Source organism: Pithys albifrons, chromosome 1 (assembly GCF_047495875.1).
Source record: "Pithys albifrons albifrons isolate INPA30051 chromosome 1, PitAlb_v1, whole genome shotgun sequence".
Taxonomy (NCBI): domain Eukaryota; kingdom Metazoa; phylum Chordata; class Aves; order Passeriformes; family Thamnophilidae; genus Pithys; species Pithys albifrons.
Window position 1 is genome coordinate 99,146,432 of NC_092458.1, and position 19,797 is coordinate 99,166,228.

At 48.5% G+C, this 19,797-nt stretch overlaps 3 protein-coding genes across 7 annotated transcripts in view; all 3 read left to right on the forward strand.

Moving 5' to 3' along the window:
- Positions 1 to 9,169, forward strand: part of RNF169 (ring finger protein 169) — a 28,036-nt gene extending 18,867 nt beyond the window's left edge. Inside the window, exons 5-7 of one of the 2 annotated variants that reach the window (XM_071562242.1) lie at positions 139 to 238; positions 1,009 to 2,201; positions 9,106 to 9,169. In XM_071562242.1, the coding sequence (XP_071418343.1) occupies positions 139 to 238; positions 1,009 to 2,196 (1,288 nt within the window). In that variant the 3' untranslated portion in view covers positions 2,197 to 2,201; positions 9,106 to 9,169. Of the gene's footprint in view, positions 1 to 138; positions 239 to 1,008; positions 6,142 to 9,105 lie in introns of those variants that run through there. The other variant, XM_071562232.1, reaches the window with a different exon arrangement.
- Positions 9,142 to 15,431, forward strand: SPCS2 (signal peptidase complex subunit 2). Its single transcript, XM_071562256.1, has 5 exons — positions 9,142 to 9,282; positions 12,499 to 12,582; positions 12,892 to 13,051; positions 14,038 to 14,173; positions 14,529 to 15,431. The coding sequence occupies exons 1-5, from the start codon at positions 9,157 to 9,159 to the stop codon at positions 14,713 to 14,715; spliced, it is 693 nt and encodes a 230-aa protein (XP_071418357.1). The 5' UTR covers positions 9,142 to 9,156; the 3' UTR covers positions 14,716 to 15,431.
- A 1,020-nt stretch (positions 15,432 to 16,451) lies between these two features.
- NEU3 (neuraminidase 3) lies at positions 16,452 to 19,399 on the forward strand. Of its 4 annotated transcripts, none has more exons than XM_071572630.1 (4): positions 16,452 to 16,503; positions 17,390 to 17,434; positions 17,535 to 17,774; positions 17,900 to 19,399. In XM_071572630.1, the coding sequence occupies exons 2-4, from the start codon at positions 17,408 to 17,410 to the stop codon at positions 18,848 to 18,850; spliced, it is 1,218 nt and encodes a 405-aa protein (XP_071428731.1). In that variant the 5' UTR covers positions 16,452 to 16,503; positions 17,390 to 17,407; the 3' UTR covers positions 18,851 to 19,399. The 4 variants fall into 4 exon arrangements, with proteins under 4 accessions (XP_071428731.1, XP_071428751.1, XP_071428722.1 ...); XM_071572650.1 differs by having other exon boundaries at positions 17,541 to 17,774; XM_071572621.1 differs by lacking the exon at positions 16,452 to 16,503 and having other exon boundaries at positions 17,245 to 17,434.
- The last annotated feature ends 398 nt before the right edge of the window (positions 19,400 to 19,797 follow it).

The following is a 19,797-nucleotide window of genomic DNA, read 5'->3' on the forward strand; positions in this document are numbered from 1 at the left end:
TTTAGCCGAGGGCATAGGAGGTATCTCCTACAGCCAGGTGCTGCCAAGGCTGATACCTCTCCCAACAGCTGCCAGGGCTGTTGAGGTAGTTGTCTGTAAGGCCATGAACAATCCTGTTTCCACCCATCTGCTTTTCAGCAATTTAACCGCCAAGGTGGAAAGGAGTCAGAGCTGCAACGACACCATTCAGGAGAGATCCAAGAGCAGACAGAGATCAGCCCCAGCCAACAAAACAAAGGTACTGGCAGCATCTAGAAACAGGTCGTTGTGCATTAGTATTCTTACCTGAGGTTACACAGCACCAGTAATCTGGAGATATAAAATGTGTTATTGCCACAGGGCCAGTCGTTTCCCAGTAAAAACCTGATGGGTTGGGAATTACTGAGCAGAAAAGTAGACAAGTGTCAGAGCTATTGGAAGTTCATTGGAAGGATTGTCATCAGCCTTCTGTTTTGTGATTCATTTTCTTTTCAAGGCTGAATCCGCAGCCAATTAAAGACAAAAATCTTACAGAAATTTAGGAAAATATTTCTTTCTTCCTTTCCCTTTCTCTCCAAAGCTGTTTAAACAGAACAAAACTTGTTTTTCTGATGTCAGGGTATGTTCTTTGGCACTTCCATGCTATCAAATAGATTCATAGGATCATAGAATGGTTTGGTTTGAATGGGACCTTAAAGCTCATCCAGTTCTACTCCCCTGCCATGGGCGGGACACCTTCTAGGTGCTCCAGGCCCCATCCAGCCTGGTTGGAACAAGATGATCTTTAAGGTCCCTTCCAAACCAAATGATCCCATGATTTTGCCATTAAAGTGGTTGCCACTTTTGGCAACATCAGCTCTTGCACTGACATAAATTTGAAACCCAGATGGGGCTGGATCCACTGTGTCCTGCTCATGTCCCATGCTGTGTCCAGAGAGCACAATAACCTCAAGTTCTCCTGTATTCCTCTAACATTCTTGTCTGTCTCCTCTGTGACTGACATCCCAGGTGTTCTGCCTTGCCTTTCAGGTGCTGCCTATCACCAGTATGTCAACACCACTGGTTGGGGTCCTGTCATCCACCCAAAACAACCGCTGCCTCTCTGCCCCAGACCTGACAGCAGAGAAGCGCCTGGTCCTCACTGCCATGTCATCCCTCTCAGCTGTGCACAAGCCAGAGCGATCCATCAGTCCTGAGAGCAATGACAGCATCTCTGAAGAGCTCAATCACTTCAAGCCCATTGTCTGCTCCCCATGTACTCCTCCAAAGAGGCTTCCTGATGGCAGAGTCCTGAGCCCTCTCATCATCAAATCCACTCCAAGGAACCTGAACCGGAGCCTGCAAAAGCCAACCACCTATGAGGCCAGTCCTAGAATACTGAAAAAGTGGGAGCAGGTATTCCAGGAGCGTCAGATCAAAAATACTCTCTCTAAAGCGACCCTCACATCCCTGGCTTCAGAGCCTGGGGAAGACATTATGCTTCCTGGCATCACCAGCTCCAGAACTTGCACTAAAGAGCATCCACAAGTGCAGGATGACCACATTCCACCTGACACAATGGAAGAGCCTCACCCTGAGCTGGATTCCTTTCCTTCCATCAGTGAAATGAAGCTGGTAAAAAGGAGTGAGAAGAACAAGGATTCACAAGCCTTAACAACAGATGACAGTGCTGCCGAAGGAGATGTGAGATCAAATGTAAACTCCTTGAACACACGAGTGTCTGAAGGCCCAGACCTAAAATTCATGGACAAATCCTGTCTTAGTCTTGGCCCGAAAATGCTGAGCAGAAGACTCATGGGTGTTGGCACAACATTGCCCGACAGCGGCATGCTCAGAGTCTCCACAAAAACACCGGTGAAAAAGCAGCTGAAATATCTGAACAACAGTGAGTTGATGAATGTGCAGAACAGCACCTGCAATTCAGTTGGGAACATCATCACGGAGCAGTCGCAGCTGCTCAGGCGGGGCCGGAAAAGACACTGCAAAACAAAGCACTTGGAGCACAATGGCTCCATCAAGAGACTGAGGCACACAGCGGGGGAGGTGCCTCTGGAGGTGCGGCAAAGGGAGCAGAAGCTCCAGCAGGAGGAAGAGGACAGGAGGTTGGCCGTGCACCTGCAACAGATTTTCGACAGCGAGAACAGGATGGTGGACAGGCGGAAAGTCCGAGTGGATCGATACCTGCTGCGCTCCAAGAGCACTCTGGGGGCCAAGTAGCACTGGTGGGCCATGTTGTCTTTCTAGAGGACGATGAGGTTTTTCAGATTGTCTTATAGAAAAACTATTTTTGCCCTACTTCACCCACACCATTGTGCTCTCATTCCAGTGGTAAGAAGACATTTGTAGGTTCAGTTCAGAGACAAGCCAGAGTCCTTTCAGATTTGAAAAAAAAAGGGAGAGAATTAGGAAAAAAAAATTTTTTGGTCCATTGGTCTGACAGAGTTGTCATCCCTGTGAATACACTGCAAGGCCTCCACACGCATGTGAGTTCCCCAGCCCGGAGGGTACAAACTAAAGACCTCATCCATCCCTTGCCAGGGGAAGTCTGAGCTCTGCTCATGGAAATTAGGTTTGGTCTGTCTTAACAGTCTTCTCCTCTTTGCCTGCCCAGTTTTCTCCCTCAGACTATGGAGTCAGGCCTTATTTGTATCAAACAACTTGATGGCTGCTGGGGAGGGAGCCTGCTCCTTATTTCTCCAAGGAAATCCCAAACACCCCATAGTACTTAAAAATTAATGTATCTCACTGTCTGCACCAGCAGTACAGACCATACATCCATTTCTTGAAATAGAAGGACAAACACAGTGAAAAAAAGAGACCAAAAATAAGGATTTTACTGAAAAGCCTTATAGGGACTTGCAATTCCATGTTAGTGACAGGGAAGAGAACTTGGGTGGAACACTGGGCGTTGGGATCCAGGGAGCTTTTCTCCTTCTGCCTGCCTCTTCCAAGACAAGAGGGTTTCTTATTCTTCCGTCTTGACACTAAAGGAAGGAAAATGCTGGCTGGGTGATTTTGGGAAAGGATGTTCTCCCTGCTGACACGTACCCTCATGATCTTGCTTGATTAAGAGTTCTCTCTCTAAGACCTGTTCTTATATGTTCCAGGGGAGGCATCCTGAGGGATCTGGTACATCCCTGTGCTTTGAAGGCACCCAGTGGTTGGCTGTGGAGCCGGTATGGAAGACCAGCCTTCCAGACTGCTTCCCTTGCTTTAAACTCCCTGGCTCTAGGTCCAAACCACTAAGAAAGCTCTGGTGAGCAATTCACTAAAAATTCCCACTTCCAGGCATGAAGTCAGGGCTGGAGCAGAGCTGGCGTGGGGCCTGGGCTTTATGAAGCATGTGTTCTCTGCCCAGATGTGACCTCTCACCCCTTCAGTGTTTTTAACACTCATCCATCCATTAATTCTGTGGATTATTTTCAGTAATGGAGCTCAAACAACACCGTTCCACCTAGATTCTTGAAAGCTGCCTTGCAGGGTATTCACTGGGATCCTCAGAGCCCACAGGGATCTTTGTCCAGGGCAGAGCTGTGGCGTTCCCAGCCTACCCACCCATGTGCCAGATATTTTTGGGGTGAGCACAGTGCTGGGGCAAACTTCTCCATGGATGGTGTGCACACCCAGTGCACTTACACAGATCTGGTCTAAAAGAGCGTTTGTTGCCCAATTTGCTCTATCTAAAAACGGCTGAATTTTCTCCATCTTAAAACGGTTAAAAAGAAAACAGGAACTGGTTTTCTTTTTCACTGCAAGGACCCTGGCAGGGCTTTTACTTTCCTAATTAAACTGGATTTAAAAAAAAACCAGCAAAAAAAAAAGAAATCTTATATTTTAATGGATAAAATTTATATATTTTAACTACTATACTTCAAAAGATTGACACTTTTGTTTTGAGAAATCTTATAGCAGTGGTTCCATAATATATATCTATATCTCTGCATTTCCTTGCTACACAAACTACTGGATGGTTAAAGTTGTCCTCGGGACTGATGAGACCTGGCCTGCTCTGCCTTCCCAGCATTCCAGGCCCTCTCACAGCCTTCGGAGGTGTTGCTTAAATCAGGTGCTTTTGATCCAAACTGCTTCTCTTTCCAGCTGTGAATTAAAAGGTAATTAAGTAATCAGAGCCTTGCCCAGACCTGGAAGAGCAGCACAGAGAGAAGGAGCAGTAGCCTGGATCTTCCCATGTAGCTCAGGAGAGAAAGCCACAGCTTTAACTCAGAATCCATGTAGTTTCTCACAGCATTTTGGACTAAAGTATGCACTTCCCAAGTGCATTTAGATTTAGAATTATTTCCCACAGTTAAACCCTGGAGCCCCAGTCAGACTTCCCTAAAGTTTCCTTCTTTCTCGTGGCACTTGTGTGGATTCAGCCAGGCCTGGGCTGCCCATGCCACAAAAGAACTAGATTTATATGCTGAATGTATCTTTTCTTCCCCCTTTTAAAACAGATTTTGTAGCCCAATGCACCAGACCAGTGTCTTAAATATCTTTTGAAAAGATTTTACAAGTATTTTGTGGTTTTGTGCATTAATTTCCTCTTTTCAAGTCCAAGCTGGGCAAGGAGGCATTCCTGAGCTGGAGTTCGTCCCCACCCAAAAAAAAACTCTATGGGACCCCTTGTGCCCCTGGTTCCCCTCAAAACACAGATCCCAAGCCCCCAGGCATCACATACAGGCCATGGAATCCACCTTTTGATGTGGAATCACAATCATGGAAGGGTTGCAGCGATGTGAAGCAGGATGAATGTTTTATTAATTTATCACTCTGAAATTCTGTGTAAGCTTTCACAAAAAACCAAAACTTGTAAATAATTGCATTCAAAAGAGCAGAAATTCCCAGCCTCTCCCATTAAAATGTCAGGAATGGCACTACCTTTGCCAGAAAACCAGCTAGCTGAGGAGGAAAATACCTCTTGCTGAACAAGATGTGCAGAGGCCTGAGATTAAACCAAATGTTTACTCACACTTCAGGAAAGTCCTTTCTAACCCTCAACCTTCCCTCTGGGATGAAGGTGTTCCTTGTGGGAACATCCTCCCAAAATGCGCAGCTAGGGTTGGGGCCATGGCTTGTGTCTGCCAAAGATACTGCTTACTCTGGAGAGTTCCTTTCTGACCCTCTGGAGCAATTCGCCCAGGAAAAGCTTCACAGAAAGTCCATGTTTGGAGCCAGCAAGATCAGATAAATGAAGGAAAAGTGCCAAAAGGGATCATGCCAGGTGATTATATGATGTTATTCTATATTGTCAGTATTCTTTTCCAGTGCTCTAGTACCTGCAGTGCACATTAGTCAGGAAGTGTAGCTTGAACAAGTGAAAGCTCAGTGAAAGCAAAGGGGGAGGTTGAAGCCTTGAAGACTCACTGATTTAAAAAATAGCAAGCCTTTAGCAGTGCTCCAAGGGCAGAGATCCTCTGACAGCCCTGTCCTGTCTCCCAGTTGCCAGGCCTGAAAAAGAGCTTGTCCCATGTGTAAGGAGAAGCATTTCAGTAAAACCTGGACCCTCTCACACCTGAGGGCAAAACTAACCACAGTCCATGATGGATATCCATGGATGGGAGCTGGGTAGAAGCACACTACAGAAACTGGGGTAATCCACACACCTGACACAAACTTTCCCCTTCCCCATGTCTGGAAAACACCATGACTCATCTGCTCTAGAATTAGCTTTTCACTATGCAAACAGGCAAACCCTCAGCTGGGCATGGATTGCGATTTGCTGTCAAACTGTTCAAAACAAACCTAGATGTTGCTATACTTTTTTTTCCCCAATAACGCTTTAAATTGTGCTTTTCCATTTGTGGAAAAATTCCAATTGAGTTTCGTGTTCTCAGCTTGCCAGCGGAGCACTGGGCTGGTGACAAGACTTTCATGGTCATTTTGAGTCTCAGCTGAACCATCTGAATATTTTCAAAAGGCACCAAAGGACCGCTGACTTGCATGTCTGAAATGTGTGAGTGGAATGACACTCAGGCATCCCTCATGTTGTGGCTTCTGTTTGTTTGCAACAGAGTAAATCCTGCTTGTGAAACAGCTGTCACAAACCAGAAACACACCAACAAATAGCAAATGTGTACAAATAACATTGTACCTTTTAACAGAAACTGGGATTTGGAGAAACTGTAGGGCAGAGGCCAAGGTTCAAACAGAATAAAACCAGGTTCTGACAGTGAAATCCCTGTTTCTGCTGAAGTTGCTGTGCTTGGAGACAAGCAGGATCGTACTGCTGCTTTTCCCAAATGGGTGAGGTTGTTGAGTAATCAGAGAATCATTTAGGTTGGAAAAGCCCTCCAAGATCATCCAGTCCAACTGTTCCCCTAGCACTGTCAATCCCACCACTAACCCATGTCTTCAAGTGCCACATCCACACAGATTTTAAATTCCCCCCAGGATGGGAACTCACCACTGCCCTGGGCAGCCTGTGCCAGGGCTGCAGAACCCTTCTGGGGAAGGCATTTTTCCTAATATGTTTTGCAGGGGTAAAAAATGGTGAAGGAGGGTATAATGACCTATTTTTCATGTAAGGGAGTGGGCAGTGAGCATCCTCCATTGCTTCCCATCGCTTGTCCCAACCACTCTGATTCCAGTTTTTGGGCTGGGATGGATGAGCACACACTTTCAAATTTTCCAGGAATTGCGAAGCCCAGCAGCATGCAGCCATGGTTTTCATATGCTGTCCCTGCAGTGTTGTGGCTGTTTTGATGCTTCCAACCTGGAACTTGCTGTCCCAAAACCTGAGATGAATCTTGTCCTGGATTTTCCAGGGCAAGACTGGATTTTCCTACTGGATTTTCCTACCTGAGGAGGGGAAAAATGGCTTGGCCATCTCACCAGTGGTTACAGGGGAATCTCAAACACTTCCTGGAATTCTCCTTCCTCCATACCTGCCCTGGGGCTGGATTCCCTCTTTTGGAGGCCAGGGTTCTGAGGAGAGTGATGGAATGGCTTCTTGGATGGCTCAGCTGTCTTCCATCCCCACATGTCAGGGATCCAGTTCTATCCTGGAACCCACATGAAACATGGGACTCCCAAAGTAAAGGCACCAGCAGTCCTGAGTGATTCCAGAGGAAAGGCAGATGTGCTGGGTTATTTACTATTACATGCAAAAGGTGCCTTAATTTCTTGAATCTCTTCCTTCCTCTCTTCCCCAGCCAGTGCAGGGAAAAGAATACTGGGAAGTGGCAAGTCCTGCTTGCAGTGATGGTTCTAGATGGAACCCCCATCGGAGCTGGGATGGAGATAAAATATGGAAGAGATACAAATCCCACTTCATCTCGAGGCAAACCGACTTTTGCTCCAAGGCTGATCTTCCAACAGCTGGGTTTGGGGTGGGGTTAATCCACCTGCAGATCCAAGGGACCCCAGCAGTATCTGTGTGGCATTTGCCCCTCTAGCCACAGCATCAGGGTTCAACCTCGTGGTGGGATGAAGGTGTTCAGTTTTTGTCCTCCCTACAGAGACATTCAGGAGGCTGCTGCAACATCACCCTCAGCCACACCTTCATCATGGAATCTCAGACTGGTTTTGCTGGGAGGGACCTTAAAAGTCATCAGCTTCACCCCCCTGCCATGGGACACCTTCCACTAGACCAGGTTGCTCCAAGCCCTGTCCAGCCTGGCCTTGAACACTTCCAGGGATGAGGGCAGGCACATCTTCCTGGGCAACCTGTGCCAGGGCCTCACCAACCTCACAGGGAAGAATTCCTTCCCAATATCTAATTTAAATCTCCCCTCTTTCAGTTTAAATTTATTATTGACCCTTGTCCCATATCCTTTATGTCCCTCATCCCATCTGGATCCCTGGCATCTGCAGCAGGTCACATTCAAGCTGTCCTTTCTCTGTGTCCAGCTCTGTGGCCTCCCACTGTGGTGGGTGGAATTGCTGCTGGAGGCTGCCCAGCGGCATGTGCCTAAACTACTCCTACTCCTTCTCCTCTCACAATGTGTGGTTTCCTCTGGGAATGTCTTGGCAGAGCCAGGGCAAGCTAAACCCAGTTCTCAGCTCCAGCTGGAAGCACTGGGGGCATCAGAGGAACACCTGAAGGCCTGTGCTGTCCCCAAACCCCACAGCCCACAGAGGAGCACATGAATCACAAAATTCTATGTTAAACTGAGGGAGCTGATCCACAGCCTTTTCCAGTGCTACTGTGCTGGGAACAAAGGATGGATTTGGAGTGGAGAAGGGAAAATGAGGAAAGCAATGGCCATTTCTCTGATCAGACCTGGAGACCAGCAAATGCCTGAGGCTGAAGCTGAATTCCCAGGTTTGGCAGGAGGCTATTCGCTTCTGCTCCCTCCTATCCACAATTCCAGGGAGACTATACAGGGAAGCAGCTGAGTGAAAGATTTGGTGTTTCATTTGGAGTCTCCTGCTCTGCACCAGCTGATGGAGGCAGCTGTCAGCTCCCAAACCCAGAGCCACCCCTGCCACGCGCTCCTTCTCCAACAGAGATGGGAGAGGCCCAAGGAGACACTTGGACCTGATAGATGATGGTCTGCCAGAGCCAAAACCTCTGGACATGGAAACCTTCCCGAGCAGAGCTGCAGGTACAAAGAGTCTTATTAATAGCAGGCTGGAGGAGGGACAGGTGAAACCCCATCATTTGCTGTCATGGGAGGAAGATGCATCTGCCAGAATGTTGTCATTCCTTTAATGGAAAACTGATATCCTACACTGAAGCAGCTAAATTGGGTCATTCGAGGTAGACATCCAGCTCATCATCTCCTCTTTCAGCGGTGGAAAATAGTGCATTCCTTGGCATGGCAGGTCCACATGAAGGGTATAATTAACAATGGAAAAACAGCATCCTGTGGCTTGCAAATACAACAGATCTGTTGAAGATCGTGGAATCATGGAATAGTCGGGTTGGAAAATACCTCCAAGGTCATCTAATTCCCCCAGCACTGTCAAGGCTATCACTGACCCATGTCCCCAAGTTCCACATCCCCATGGCTCTTAAATCCCTCCAGGAATGGGGACTGTGGACAGTCTTTTGAGGTTGGACAGGGCTCAGAGGAACCTGGTCTAGTGGAAGGTGGCCCTGCCCATGGAACTGGATGGGATTTAGGATGCCTCCCAACCAAATCATTCCATGATTCCATGATTTTAACACCCCTTCTCTTACAGGAATTATGGGATAAACGGACTACATTTCCCAGCGTGCCTCGCGGCACGCGCATGAAGTGGGTGCAGGACTTCCTCCCGGGCGGCCAATCAGAAGCGCCCAGGTGTCGAGGGCGGGGCCGGGGCGGAAGCAGTGAGAAGATGGCGGCCAAAGGCGGCCGGAATGGGCTCTTGGACAAGGTACCGCGAGCGGGGTTCTTGGGCCCGTCCCCGCCTACCCCTGTCCCAGTCGGGCCCCTGAGCATCCTTCGTTCATCCCTGAACATCTAGCCTTCACCCCTAGGCAACCCTCCCTTATTCTTGGACATCACCCCCCTCATCCCGGAACATCCCCTCCTCATCCCTGGGCATCCATCCTTTAGTCCTGGGCATCCTCCCTCCTCATCCCTAAGCATCCTCGTCCCTGAGCATTCTCTGCCTCATCCTGAGCATCCTTCTCCCATCCCGAGTATCCCCCCTCATCCCTGAATATCCATCCATCATTCCTGAGCATCAACCCCCTCATTCCTGCAACCCCCCCCCCCCCCCCCCCTCCTTCCTGAGCATATCCCCACCTCATCCTGAGCATCTCCCCGTCATCCTGAGCATCCTCATCCGTGGGCATCCCCCCAGGTCCAGGAGTTGGACTCAGTGAGCCTTCTGAATCCATTCAAGCTCAGAGTATTCCATGATTCTGGGACATCGGGGGGAGAGAAGCTGAAAATCTCAGTTTTATCCCAGTAATTTAAAGTACCATGGTTTTGGGGTAGCTTTGGTCACAACTCAGTGTCGAGATGTTGCGTCTGGGGATATTTGGCAGCCTGGGAGCCGGAATTAAAGACCTAGAGGCTCTTTTATGCTTTCTAAGGAGATGGAATTGGTTGTGTCTGTATCTATGGATATATCTCCAGAGGGATGGACTTGGCAACTTCTACCGAACTTCAAAACACAGGCACTTGCTGTTGGAAACACTGGGATTTTCAGTGTTATACTCAGCATTCCTAAAGAGTATAGTTTTCCAGCACCTGTTTGGGGTGATGTTTTCCTTGTATCCCTAAGAATTCCATGGTTTTCCATTGGAACAGTAGATTTAAGCTGTTAAGTGAGTGGTTTTTAGGTCTTTGCAAATGTGCTCAGCTCTCCATTTGTGGTTAAACTTCCAGAACTCTTGGAAACACCCTGCTCCCAAGGCATTCCTATTCTTCCTGGCATCTTCCATGGATGCTGAGGGGTAAAAACAGGAGTCATGGGGAAGGGAAATGCACTGAGTCCTTTAGAGAGAAACCACTAAGGAGTTTCTACCCCAAAACCACACATGCTTAGGAATGTTCCTACTTTTCCTTGTGTGCCTTCATTTCTTCTCTCTGCCTGAGGGAATGCTTGTCATTTCTGCGAACTCCTGTATCCACTGGTGAGGAATCGCCTGGAGAATTGAGGCCTTAAGTCCGTAATTTGTTCCACTTTTTCCCCAGCAGGAAAATAATGGATGACCAGCTTTGAAGCCTTAGGACATGTTGCTTGTTTACCTTTCTGTGCTTCCCTGGAAAGTTAAATCAGGAGGAATTTAGGGAGATTTGTCATTTAACTATTCTGTTTTTTTTCACCTTTCTCGTGTTCTTGAAGTGTTTGTGATAACTGGGAAGCTATTCCTCAGCATTCCCTGCTCATCCAGGGCTACCTAAGTATTCATAGACATGGAATTAATTCGAGACGGTGTAGCCACAATCCTACTCAGGAAACCCCTCAGGATTTCTCCCATTTAAAGCACATTGAATTAAATTAATTAACACCCATTTAAGCACACCACCAAGTGCTCACTCCAGGACTAAAACCACTTCTTGAACACCAACTGCCTTCTGTTCTCCAGAAGTCCACCATCCACTGAGTGGATGTCCCAGTTTGAAAAATTCCTGATTTTAGGACAGTTTCTTTCTTTTCATCCTGGTCATAGAAAACACAGGTTAAACACCGAAATGTTGTTCCCCATGAAAAGTTTTTACACTGGTGTTCCTCTTGCATGAAAGGATGGAATGTGAAACAGCAAAGGGAATAATCCAGAAGAAAAAACACAATAAAGTTTGTGTCAAAACACACACAAACTTAAACCTGTTTTGAACTGGCTGGTTTCTTCTTTTCTCCATCAGGCTGAAACGAAAGTCTGAGTTTTTCTTTGGAAGCATTTGCTGCTCCTTTCTAAAGTCCTCAAACTGGATAACTAGAAGCAGTGAGGTCAAGCCCGGATGGGTTTCTTGGAAGCGTTTTGATTTTTCTATGGGATAAGGAAAGAGGGGTTGGGTGTTGATGGTGTTACTCAAAGACTTCCAATCCACTACTTAGAAAAACAGGTATTTTTTGATACCCTTGATACTTTAAACTTTGGCAATTCCAACTGTTTGTAGGTGCTTTTTTAAGGACAAATAAAAAAGTGAAAGAATTCTTCCCTATTCTTTCATGGCATTTCCAATTACCATGTGTGCTAACTAACCCTGCAAGAAAATGCTTCAAAAAAGAAAATTTTGTACCTTACACTGAGCTCTGTCCCAGTTCTCCATGGCTTTTAAATTCTTCTGGTTTTGTGCCCCATAAACCTCATGGATACACACAGGACATTCACTGTGTGCCTGATAATTCCTACCTGCAAAGCCTAGAGGATAATTTTGCTTTGTGTGAGGTAGATGGAGTTTTCCATCATATTTTTAAATGGTTTTGTTCCTTCAAGAGAAGGGAAGGGAGCTCTTTGGACTGGGAGTTAATAATCCAACTCAGGAAACAACATGAAATTGAGGATTGCTCTACTGGCAGCTAAAATTCCATCTCCAGTCACTCAACTGAAATAAGGAATGACTTAAAATATGCAGGACTCAAAAATAATGTAGTTGAGGGGAAGGTGAACCCTCTGGGAAAGCTGAGCTGTTGTGTCTGGGAATTATTATTGGGCAGGACCTATTTCCAAGGAATATCTGAATGGAAGAGCAGCAGACACTTTTGGTTTCATTATGGAGGATGGTTTGACTGAAACTTCATTTCTTGTTTGTGCCTCTTAATTCTCCCTTTGTACACAGATAGTTGGGGGTTCTTGGAATTTTCCTCCTGTCATCCAGCAATCCATGTGAAACAGCAGGAATACATTCAAAGGCAGGAATTCAATCACAGTCTGAGGATGGCAGCAAATAGAGAAGCAAATTAAGAATAAACCGGATGTAAAAACCCCCTTCAAACCTGTAACAAGATGAATGAGCTGAAAACTGCATGGGGAACAGGTTCAGTTGTGCTGAGGGGGCTTTTAGGTCCCAGATTCCCTCTTGTCTTCACTCAGGTTTTCCCAAACAGGCAGCTACTCTTTGGTTTGCCTCTTGTCTTTGTGGAACAAGGGCACAAGGATGAAATTCTCCTCACTCCCTTTGGTTTCCTTTGCAGTGGAAAATCGATGACAAGCCAGTAAAAATTGACAAATGGGATGGTTCAGCTGTGAAAAATTCCCTGGATGACTCTGCCAAAAAGGTACCTTCTGCCACTGCTCATTTTTTCCCTCTTTGGAAACTCTTCTTATTTTCTTTTCTACTTCTTTTGGGTTGATTGTGCTTATATCCATGCTGAGTCTGTAGCATCTCTTGTGATTTCCCATGGATTGTGCTTAATTCCCAGTGTTAATGAGCAAATTATTAGGATGCCTGACATTAATTCTCCATGAAGTTTCTGCTCAGTTTACCCATCTCATGGAGGTTGTTTTCCTCTAAACCCTTCCCAGAAACAGTTTTTCAGATTTATGGAAAGCACAAAATAAACTCAGCCACCCGTTTTCTCCCACAGGTTCTCCTGGAAAAGTACAAATATGTGGAAAATTTCCATTTGATTGATGTCCGCCTCCTCATCTGCACAATCTCTTGTCTCTTTGCAATTGTTGCTTTGATTTGGGATTACCTGCACCCTTTTCCTGAATCCAAACCTGTCCTTGCCTTTTGTGTTGTCTCATATCCTTTAGAAATGTTGTCTCATTTCTACCTAAAGGCTTTGATTTTCCACACGAAGAAAACCCTTCTCTGTATTCCTGTTTTCAGGCCTGTGGGAATTTTTCATTCCTAGGTCAGCTGATAATCAGACAGTTTTTCATGTGATGGGAAAATTCCTGCCTGTCTGAGTGTGATGCACCTACATTTGGGTGACCTGAGGGCAGATCATTCTTTTATTCTATCCATGGTGTGGTTACAGACATGTCCAGTATTCCCTAATACCACAGCTCAGGTACTGAGAGGGAAAAGTGGAACAAAGGGAATTCTTGCCAGCACATCTGCAGAGGAATCTGAACAGGCTGGATCTGTGGGCTGAGGCCCCTCCAGGAAGTTCAGCAATGTGATGGTTTAGTGGTGGTCTTGGCAGTGCTAGGGGAATAGTTGGACTTAAGTGGCCTTTAGGGGCCTTTTCCAACCTAAACAGTTCCATGATTCTAAGGAATTTCGTTGTTCCAGGCTGTTCTGTTTGGCTTTTGGCACAAACATTAGGTCTTGCAGCACTTGAAATTATTTAATTCCAAAAATGAGAAAAATTAATTGCTTGGTCTGTGCTTAGGAGTAACTCCCAGCTATTGTTTCTGTGGCTCATTCAGTCTCAGGTTTTCCCACTATCTCCCAACAAATGTTAAAGAATCCCAGACTGATTTGGGTTTGAAGGGACCTTAAAGATCATCCAGCTCCAACACCTTCCACTAGACCAGGTTGCTCCAAGCCCTGTCCACCCTTGTCTTGGACACTTCCAGGGAGTTAATAATAAATACATTATTATTATTATTAATTACTGTTAAAGTTAAGAATTTATTATTAATTTTTTCATGCTGATGAGGCATCAGCCAAGCGTGAGAATGGAGTGTCACGACAGGTGGGTAAAGAACCTATCTCAGGGGATCCAAGCAACTTCTCTGCCTGTCCTTACAACTCCTTAATTTCCTTAACTTTCTCTGCACGTATTTTGTGATGATGGGAATCCTAACCATCTACACCTCATACAAGGAGAAGAGTATTTTCCTCGTGGCTCACAGGAAAGACCCAGCGGGGATGGACCCTGATGACATTTGGCAACTCTCCTCCAGCCTCAAACGGTATCGTTTGCTCCAGCATCCCAGGCTTGGCCAGAAGGCACAATTTCCATCCCAATCCCTCCAGAGGATCACTCTAAATACTCCCTTTCTTTTCCAAACCTACAAATCTCTTATCAAAAAAACATGTCCTGATCTAGAAATGGTGCCAAGTAGTTTCTACCACAAATGGGTTTTGCTTCTCTTTAATCCCACTGATTTAATCACAGAATATAAAATTGTGTTAATTGTTGCTGTGGGTGCCCAGGTGGGGACTCAAGTCTGGGAGGATTTTCCCCTTAAATAAGAGGAGTATTTCTTTCTCCTCAGCTGATCCCAGCTGGGATGCTGCTCTGAGATCTCTCTGCTCTCCCTGCAGGTTTGATGACAAATACACCCTGAAGCTGACGTTTATCAGCGGGAAAACCAAACAGCAGAGGGAAGCTGAGTTCACCAAATCTATTGCAAAGTTCTTTGATAACAATGGGACATTAGTCATGGAAGCCTATGAGCCAGAGGTGTCCAAGCTTCATGATAGTCTGGCCCTGGAGAGGAAAACAAAATGAGCCCGGACACTACCCGCCTCCCGGGAACATGCTGAGTTAACACCAATAAAGTCAAATGGCAAAGAAAGCAAATCATGGCCTCTGTTTTTGTCCTGAAATCCTATTCCATTTTTCTATTTTTAAGCTTGTATCCAAGATTTCTTGAAGCTTATGGCTAAGCTTGGGCTGTGTGTCTGTGGGGCGAACCCTGAAGTTGGATTTTGGGGACCCCAAGGACGACACACATCACTGATGCTGCCCTAGCTTCCTCTGTTGTACCTAGTAGTGCTTTATCACATGGCTCCCTCTCCAAGAGGGTGTTTTACCAATCTCACCTTTTCCTTCTGTGTTAGGAATTCAGGACAAAACTCTTCTGTGGAACAACCATCCCTTTGCAAACAAGTTTTCTTTATTTTTGTATTTATCTAAGTGGGGATAGAGAATTGTTTTATATAAAAACCTTTTATGTGTTGGGGCAGGGGGACAAAATATGCTACTTCTGTGTTTGGCCACAAAGTTTTCAAAAAGGTGTAAAAGAGGTTTTCCAATCTTCATCTGTCTCCCTGTACTGCTGTTCCCTTGTGGCATTTGCTGTCCTATGTGTCCCTTCTATAAACTGGCATTTTAAAAAGAGATTTGGGGGGGATGTTTGTTTGGGGTTTTTTTTGTTTGTTTGGGGTTTTAGTTTGGTTTTTGGCTTGGTTTTTTTTTTTTCCAATAAAAGGGAAGAACAGACATCAGTTGTGTCCTAAAGCATGTCTGGAGTGTTTCAGGGGAGGTGGAAGTGAGGGAGGGAAACCAGTTCACAGAATCATTCCCTCCTGGATTATGGGGGCTTCATGCAGCTCCTTACCACTGACTTCCAGCTCTGGGAGCTGGATATCCTGAGGTTCTGGTGTTAAAGACTGAGGCAAAGAAGGCATTAAGTCCCTCAGCCTTTTCCTCATTCCCTGACAGTGCTGCCCTCCACATCCAGCACAGGATGGAGACTCTCCTTGGCCCTCATTTTTTTTGCCATTTTTCACCTCAGTGGCCAAATAAAGTCCCAGTTTGGCTTTCGCTCTTCTCATTTTCTCCCTACATCACCTCACACTATCATTGTGCCCCCCCCCCTCCCATTTCCTGCCCCCCTTCCAGTTTTTTCCCCCCTGCGTTCCAGCTAAGTTCCCTGGACAACCAACAGCGGGTAATAGAGGGCCCTGAAGACAGGGAGTTTACAAGGAAACGCTCCAGAGGCTCCAAGGAGGCAGTAGAATTCCGTCAGATGGGTCCAGTCGTCTTATCACGCACTCCATTCCCCTCCGAAGGGAGTGGATGATGAGGATTCCACTTATTTTTTGCCTTGTAGAGCTGTTTGCGCTTTCCTGACTCACCCCAGGGAACCCCTAAATGGTCTTTCATCGTCTTGCTGGCCTTCACTCTCCTCATCTGTTCCGCAGGGGCACCTGGGAACGTGAGGTCGGCCGGGAGGAGCACCCCAAGCCTCCATCCTGCTCTTGGGTTCCCTCCTGCCTGTTGTGAAGATGATCTCTCCGAGAGCACCCCCAGCAACCAATATCCTTGAAATTCCACCTTTCCGCCTCCTCGACAGGAGGCTGAGCACATAACCTGCTCACACCTGCACGGGTGTTGTCCCTCTGGCACCACTGTCAGCCTCTGGTATCCCTACCCTTGGATCCCCGCCCATTTTCATGGGTTCTCCGTCCGCCTGACCGGTTCTCTTCCCCGGCTCCGGGAACTGCAGGAAGAGGCGGAGCGGGGCGGCCCCGGGTCGGCGGAGGCGGTGGCTGGAGGAGCGAGGCCTGAGTGGTGATGCGGGATGTGGGGGGATCGGGGCACGGAGGGGATAGGGAGAGTCGTGGGGGGTCAGTACATGCGGAGTGTAATGGTGTCAGTGTTTTGGAGTGCAGCGGGAGTACGGAGGGACCAGGATGCGGAGGATTGTGGGCTGTAGGGAAGCCAGGGGTTTGGGGGTGCAGGAGGATCGACAGGGCGAGTCTGGGAAGGGGGAAGGGGAATGGGCAGGATTGGTGTATGTGAGGTGTAGAGGCGTCAGGGTTTGGGGGGGGGGGGGGGATGTCAGTGGCATGTATAGGAGGGTCCGGGATGGTGGGTCGGTGCTTGTGGGGTGTAGGGGAATCAGGGTTTGAGAGGGCAGGGGCAGGTGTATAAGGGAGCTGGGCTATGGGGGTTCAAGGGAGTACACAGGAAGGGCCTGCATATTGGAGGTGGATACGGCGGTCACTGCATGCAGGGCTGAAGGGAGGGTCAGGACGTGTGGGGTACAGGGGCATGCATGGGGGGGTATCTGTCATTGGGTGGGGACAGTTCTTTCTGGGGTGTAGGGGATTTGTGCTGTGGGGTGTAGGGGCGTTGCCGGGACATAGGGAGTGCAGGGTGGGATCCAGGTGGGAGGGGGGGGACGTGGGGGGCTTGGGGCAGGGGTTACATGGGCACTGGGACTCTTGGCTGGGGACACTGGGGGAGCGAAAGTGGTTGGGGGCTTGGGAGTCCTGGGGGCTGCAAGGGTTGCAGAGCCCTTGGAAACAGCATGGGGGTGGGCTTCAGGGGGAAGTAGGGGAGCCTGTGCAGCATTGAGGAACAAAAGGACATGGAGACATCACAGAGGTGGGAGAGTGGGGTGTGATCCCTCCAAAGGGTTCCACTCTCACCCCTCCTCTCCTGCCCCACTCAGGCCCCAGCGGGAGCCAGCATGTCCCAGGCCACCACCTGCCTCAAGGTGAGTCCTCATCCTTATCCTTTCATAAAGGGGGACATGAGGGCCACCTCCACTTTTCCTGGCATTTAACCCTTTACACGAGGCATTTCCACCTTTCCAGCAACAGGGGGATGGCAGGGAGAGCTTCCCACTGCTACCACCACCGGGATCCCTGCATGTCTCCCCTCTGGAGACGCTGTTCCAGCAGGGAAGTGGGGTCACCTACCGCATCCCAGCTCTGCTCTACATTCCCCGGGATGAATCCTTCCTGGCCTTTGCTGAGAAACGGTCCTCAGCCCAGGACGAGGATGCCAAGTACCTGGTGCTGCGTCGAGGCTGCCAGCAGAGCTCCTCGGTCAAGGTAAAATCCACCCTAGGCTGCAGGTGTTCACCTGTGTCCCCATCCCTGGGAGTGATGCCAGGTGGTTCTGGGGTGTGGCAATACTGGCGCCTCCCACAGGTGAGCCCTGTTTTCCTCCTTGCCAGCAGTGGGGTCCAATGGAGGAGCTGTCGGCCCTGACATTGCCCGGCTGCCGTACCATGAACCCATGTCCCCTCTACGATGCCAGGAACGGCACCATCTTCCTCTTCTGCATCTGCGTGGAGCAGGGGAAGACAGAGCAGCGCCAGATCTGGAGGGGGTGCAGTGCCACGCGCCTCTGCTTTACCACAAGCACGGACAATGGCCGCAGCTGGGCCCCACTGCGGGATGTGACGGACGAGGCTGTTGGTGCTGACCTGTCGCACTGGGCCACCTTTGCCGTGGGCCCAGGCCATGGGGTACAGCTGGATTCGGGGCGGCTCGTGGTGCCAGCATACACCTACTATGTGCATGAACAGCGCCTGTGCGGGGCCATGCGGCTGCCCTGCTCCACCCGCCAGCACTCCCTCATCTTCTACAGTGATGATGGCGGGCTCCACTGGCACAAGGGCGCCCTGCTTGCCGGTGAGCGCACAGGCGAGTGCCAAGTAGCCGAAATCCACGGCACCCACCCACCCTTGCTGTACTGCAATGCCCGTGCACTGCATGGCTGCCGGGCCGTGGCGCTCAGCACTGACCATGGGCTGCACTTCCAGCACCCGGCGTGGTGCCCAGCACTGACCGAGCCACCGCAGGGCTGCCAGGGCAGTGTGGTGAGCTTTGCTGCACCCACCAGCACATTCGGGACATGCACATGGCTGCTTTACTCCCACCCCACTGACCGGCATCACCGGCGTGATTTGGGCATCTATGTGAACCCATCACCGCTGGATGGGTCAGGCTGGCGGTGCCCATGGGTGCTGCATGCAGGGCCCGCTGGTTATTCTGACCTGGCCGTGTGTCCCAGCAGAGTTTTTGGCTGCTTGTTCGAGTGCGGCACTGCCAGCGCCTGTGAGAAAATTGCCTTCTGCCTCTTCACCCTGGACTCCTCTGATCAGAATCTTAAGACTTCCTAAAACAGACCTACATTAGGCAAGGAGGTCAATCCTGACTGCTGACATCCAGATTCAAACCTCACCATGATGTTTTCAGTGCTCCAGAGGCTCAACATCATGTAGCTTTTGTTTAATTATGGCTTTTAAATCATCCATCAGATGGTGGTCATGGAGGATCTGCTGCAGTGCTGGTACAGCACCCAAAATGCTGCTGCTTCTCCAAAAATAGGTGGTTTCCACCAGACAGCAGCAACAAAATGCCACCGAGAGCAGCAGTTCCCTGAGAAAAAAGTCCCCTGAAGTCTTGGTTTAAGTTAAAAATATTTCCAGTTCCTGTGTCTCCCTCATGGCAGAATTCTTATTTCTTTTACCATTTTTTATCCTGTTTTCTTCCACTTGCCTGGTTTGGGCTGAGTTTCTCCCCGTATTCCCACAGGAAAAAGAACTCAAATCTTCCAGGAATTTTTTTATTCTGCAGCATAGGGAACAGGTTGTTTCTGTGCTGCTGGTGAATAAAGTCCTCCCAAAATGGGTGAAATCCAGCCAGTATTGGGAAGAAAATGGGGAAAAGCTCTGCACCCATCATGTCTTTGCACCTATCACGCCCGCATGGTGGAGGACCAGGCTGGCCCCTCACAGCCCCTCAACGCATGCATCCTGGGAAATGCACATTTCCCGTTTTCTGTTGGCCTTGCTTTTGGGAATTCACTCAGCTGTGGCCCATTTTCCCTGGGAGGCTGCAGGGTTCCAGGAGCTGGGGTGTATTTTGGGATGGCATTGCGGTGCTTTCCCCACAGATGGGGCACCTGATCACCTGCTCCAACAGGGTGTTCTCCTAAAAAGGATTTTTCCAGGGGTGAGTGTCCACATATTGATGGGAATGCAGTGGGATGTTCCCAACACATCGCCCTCACCCCACTGGGACAGGATGGATGGGGACAGGACAGAACAGGATGGGGACAGGATGG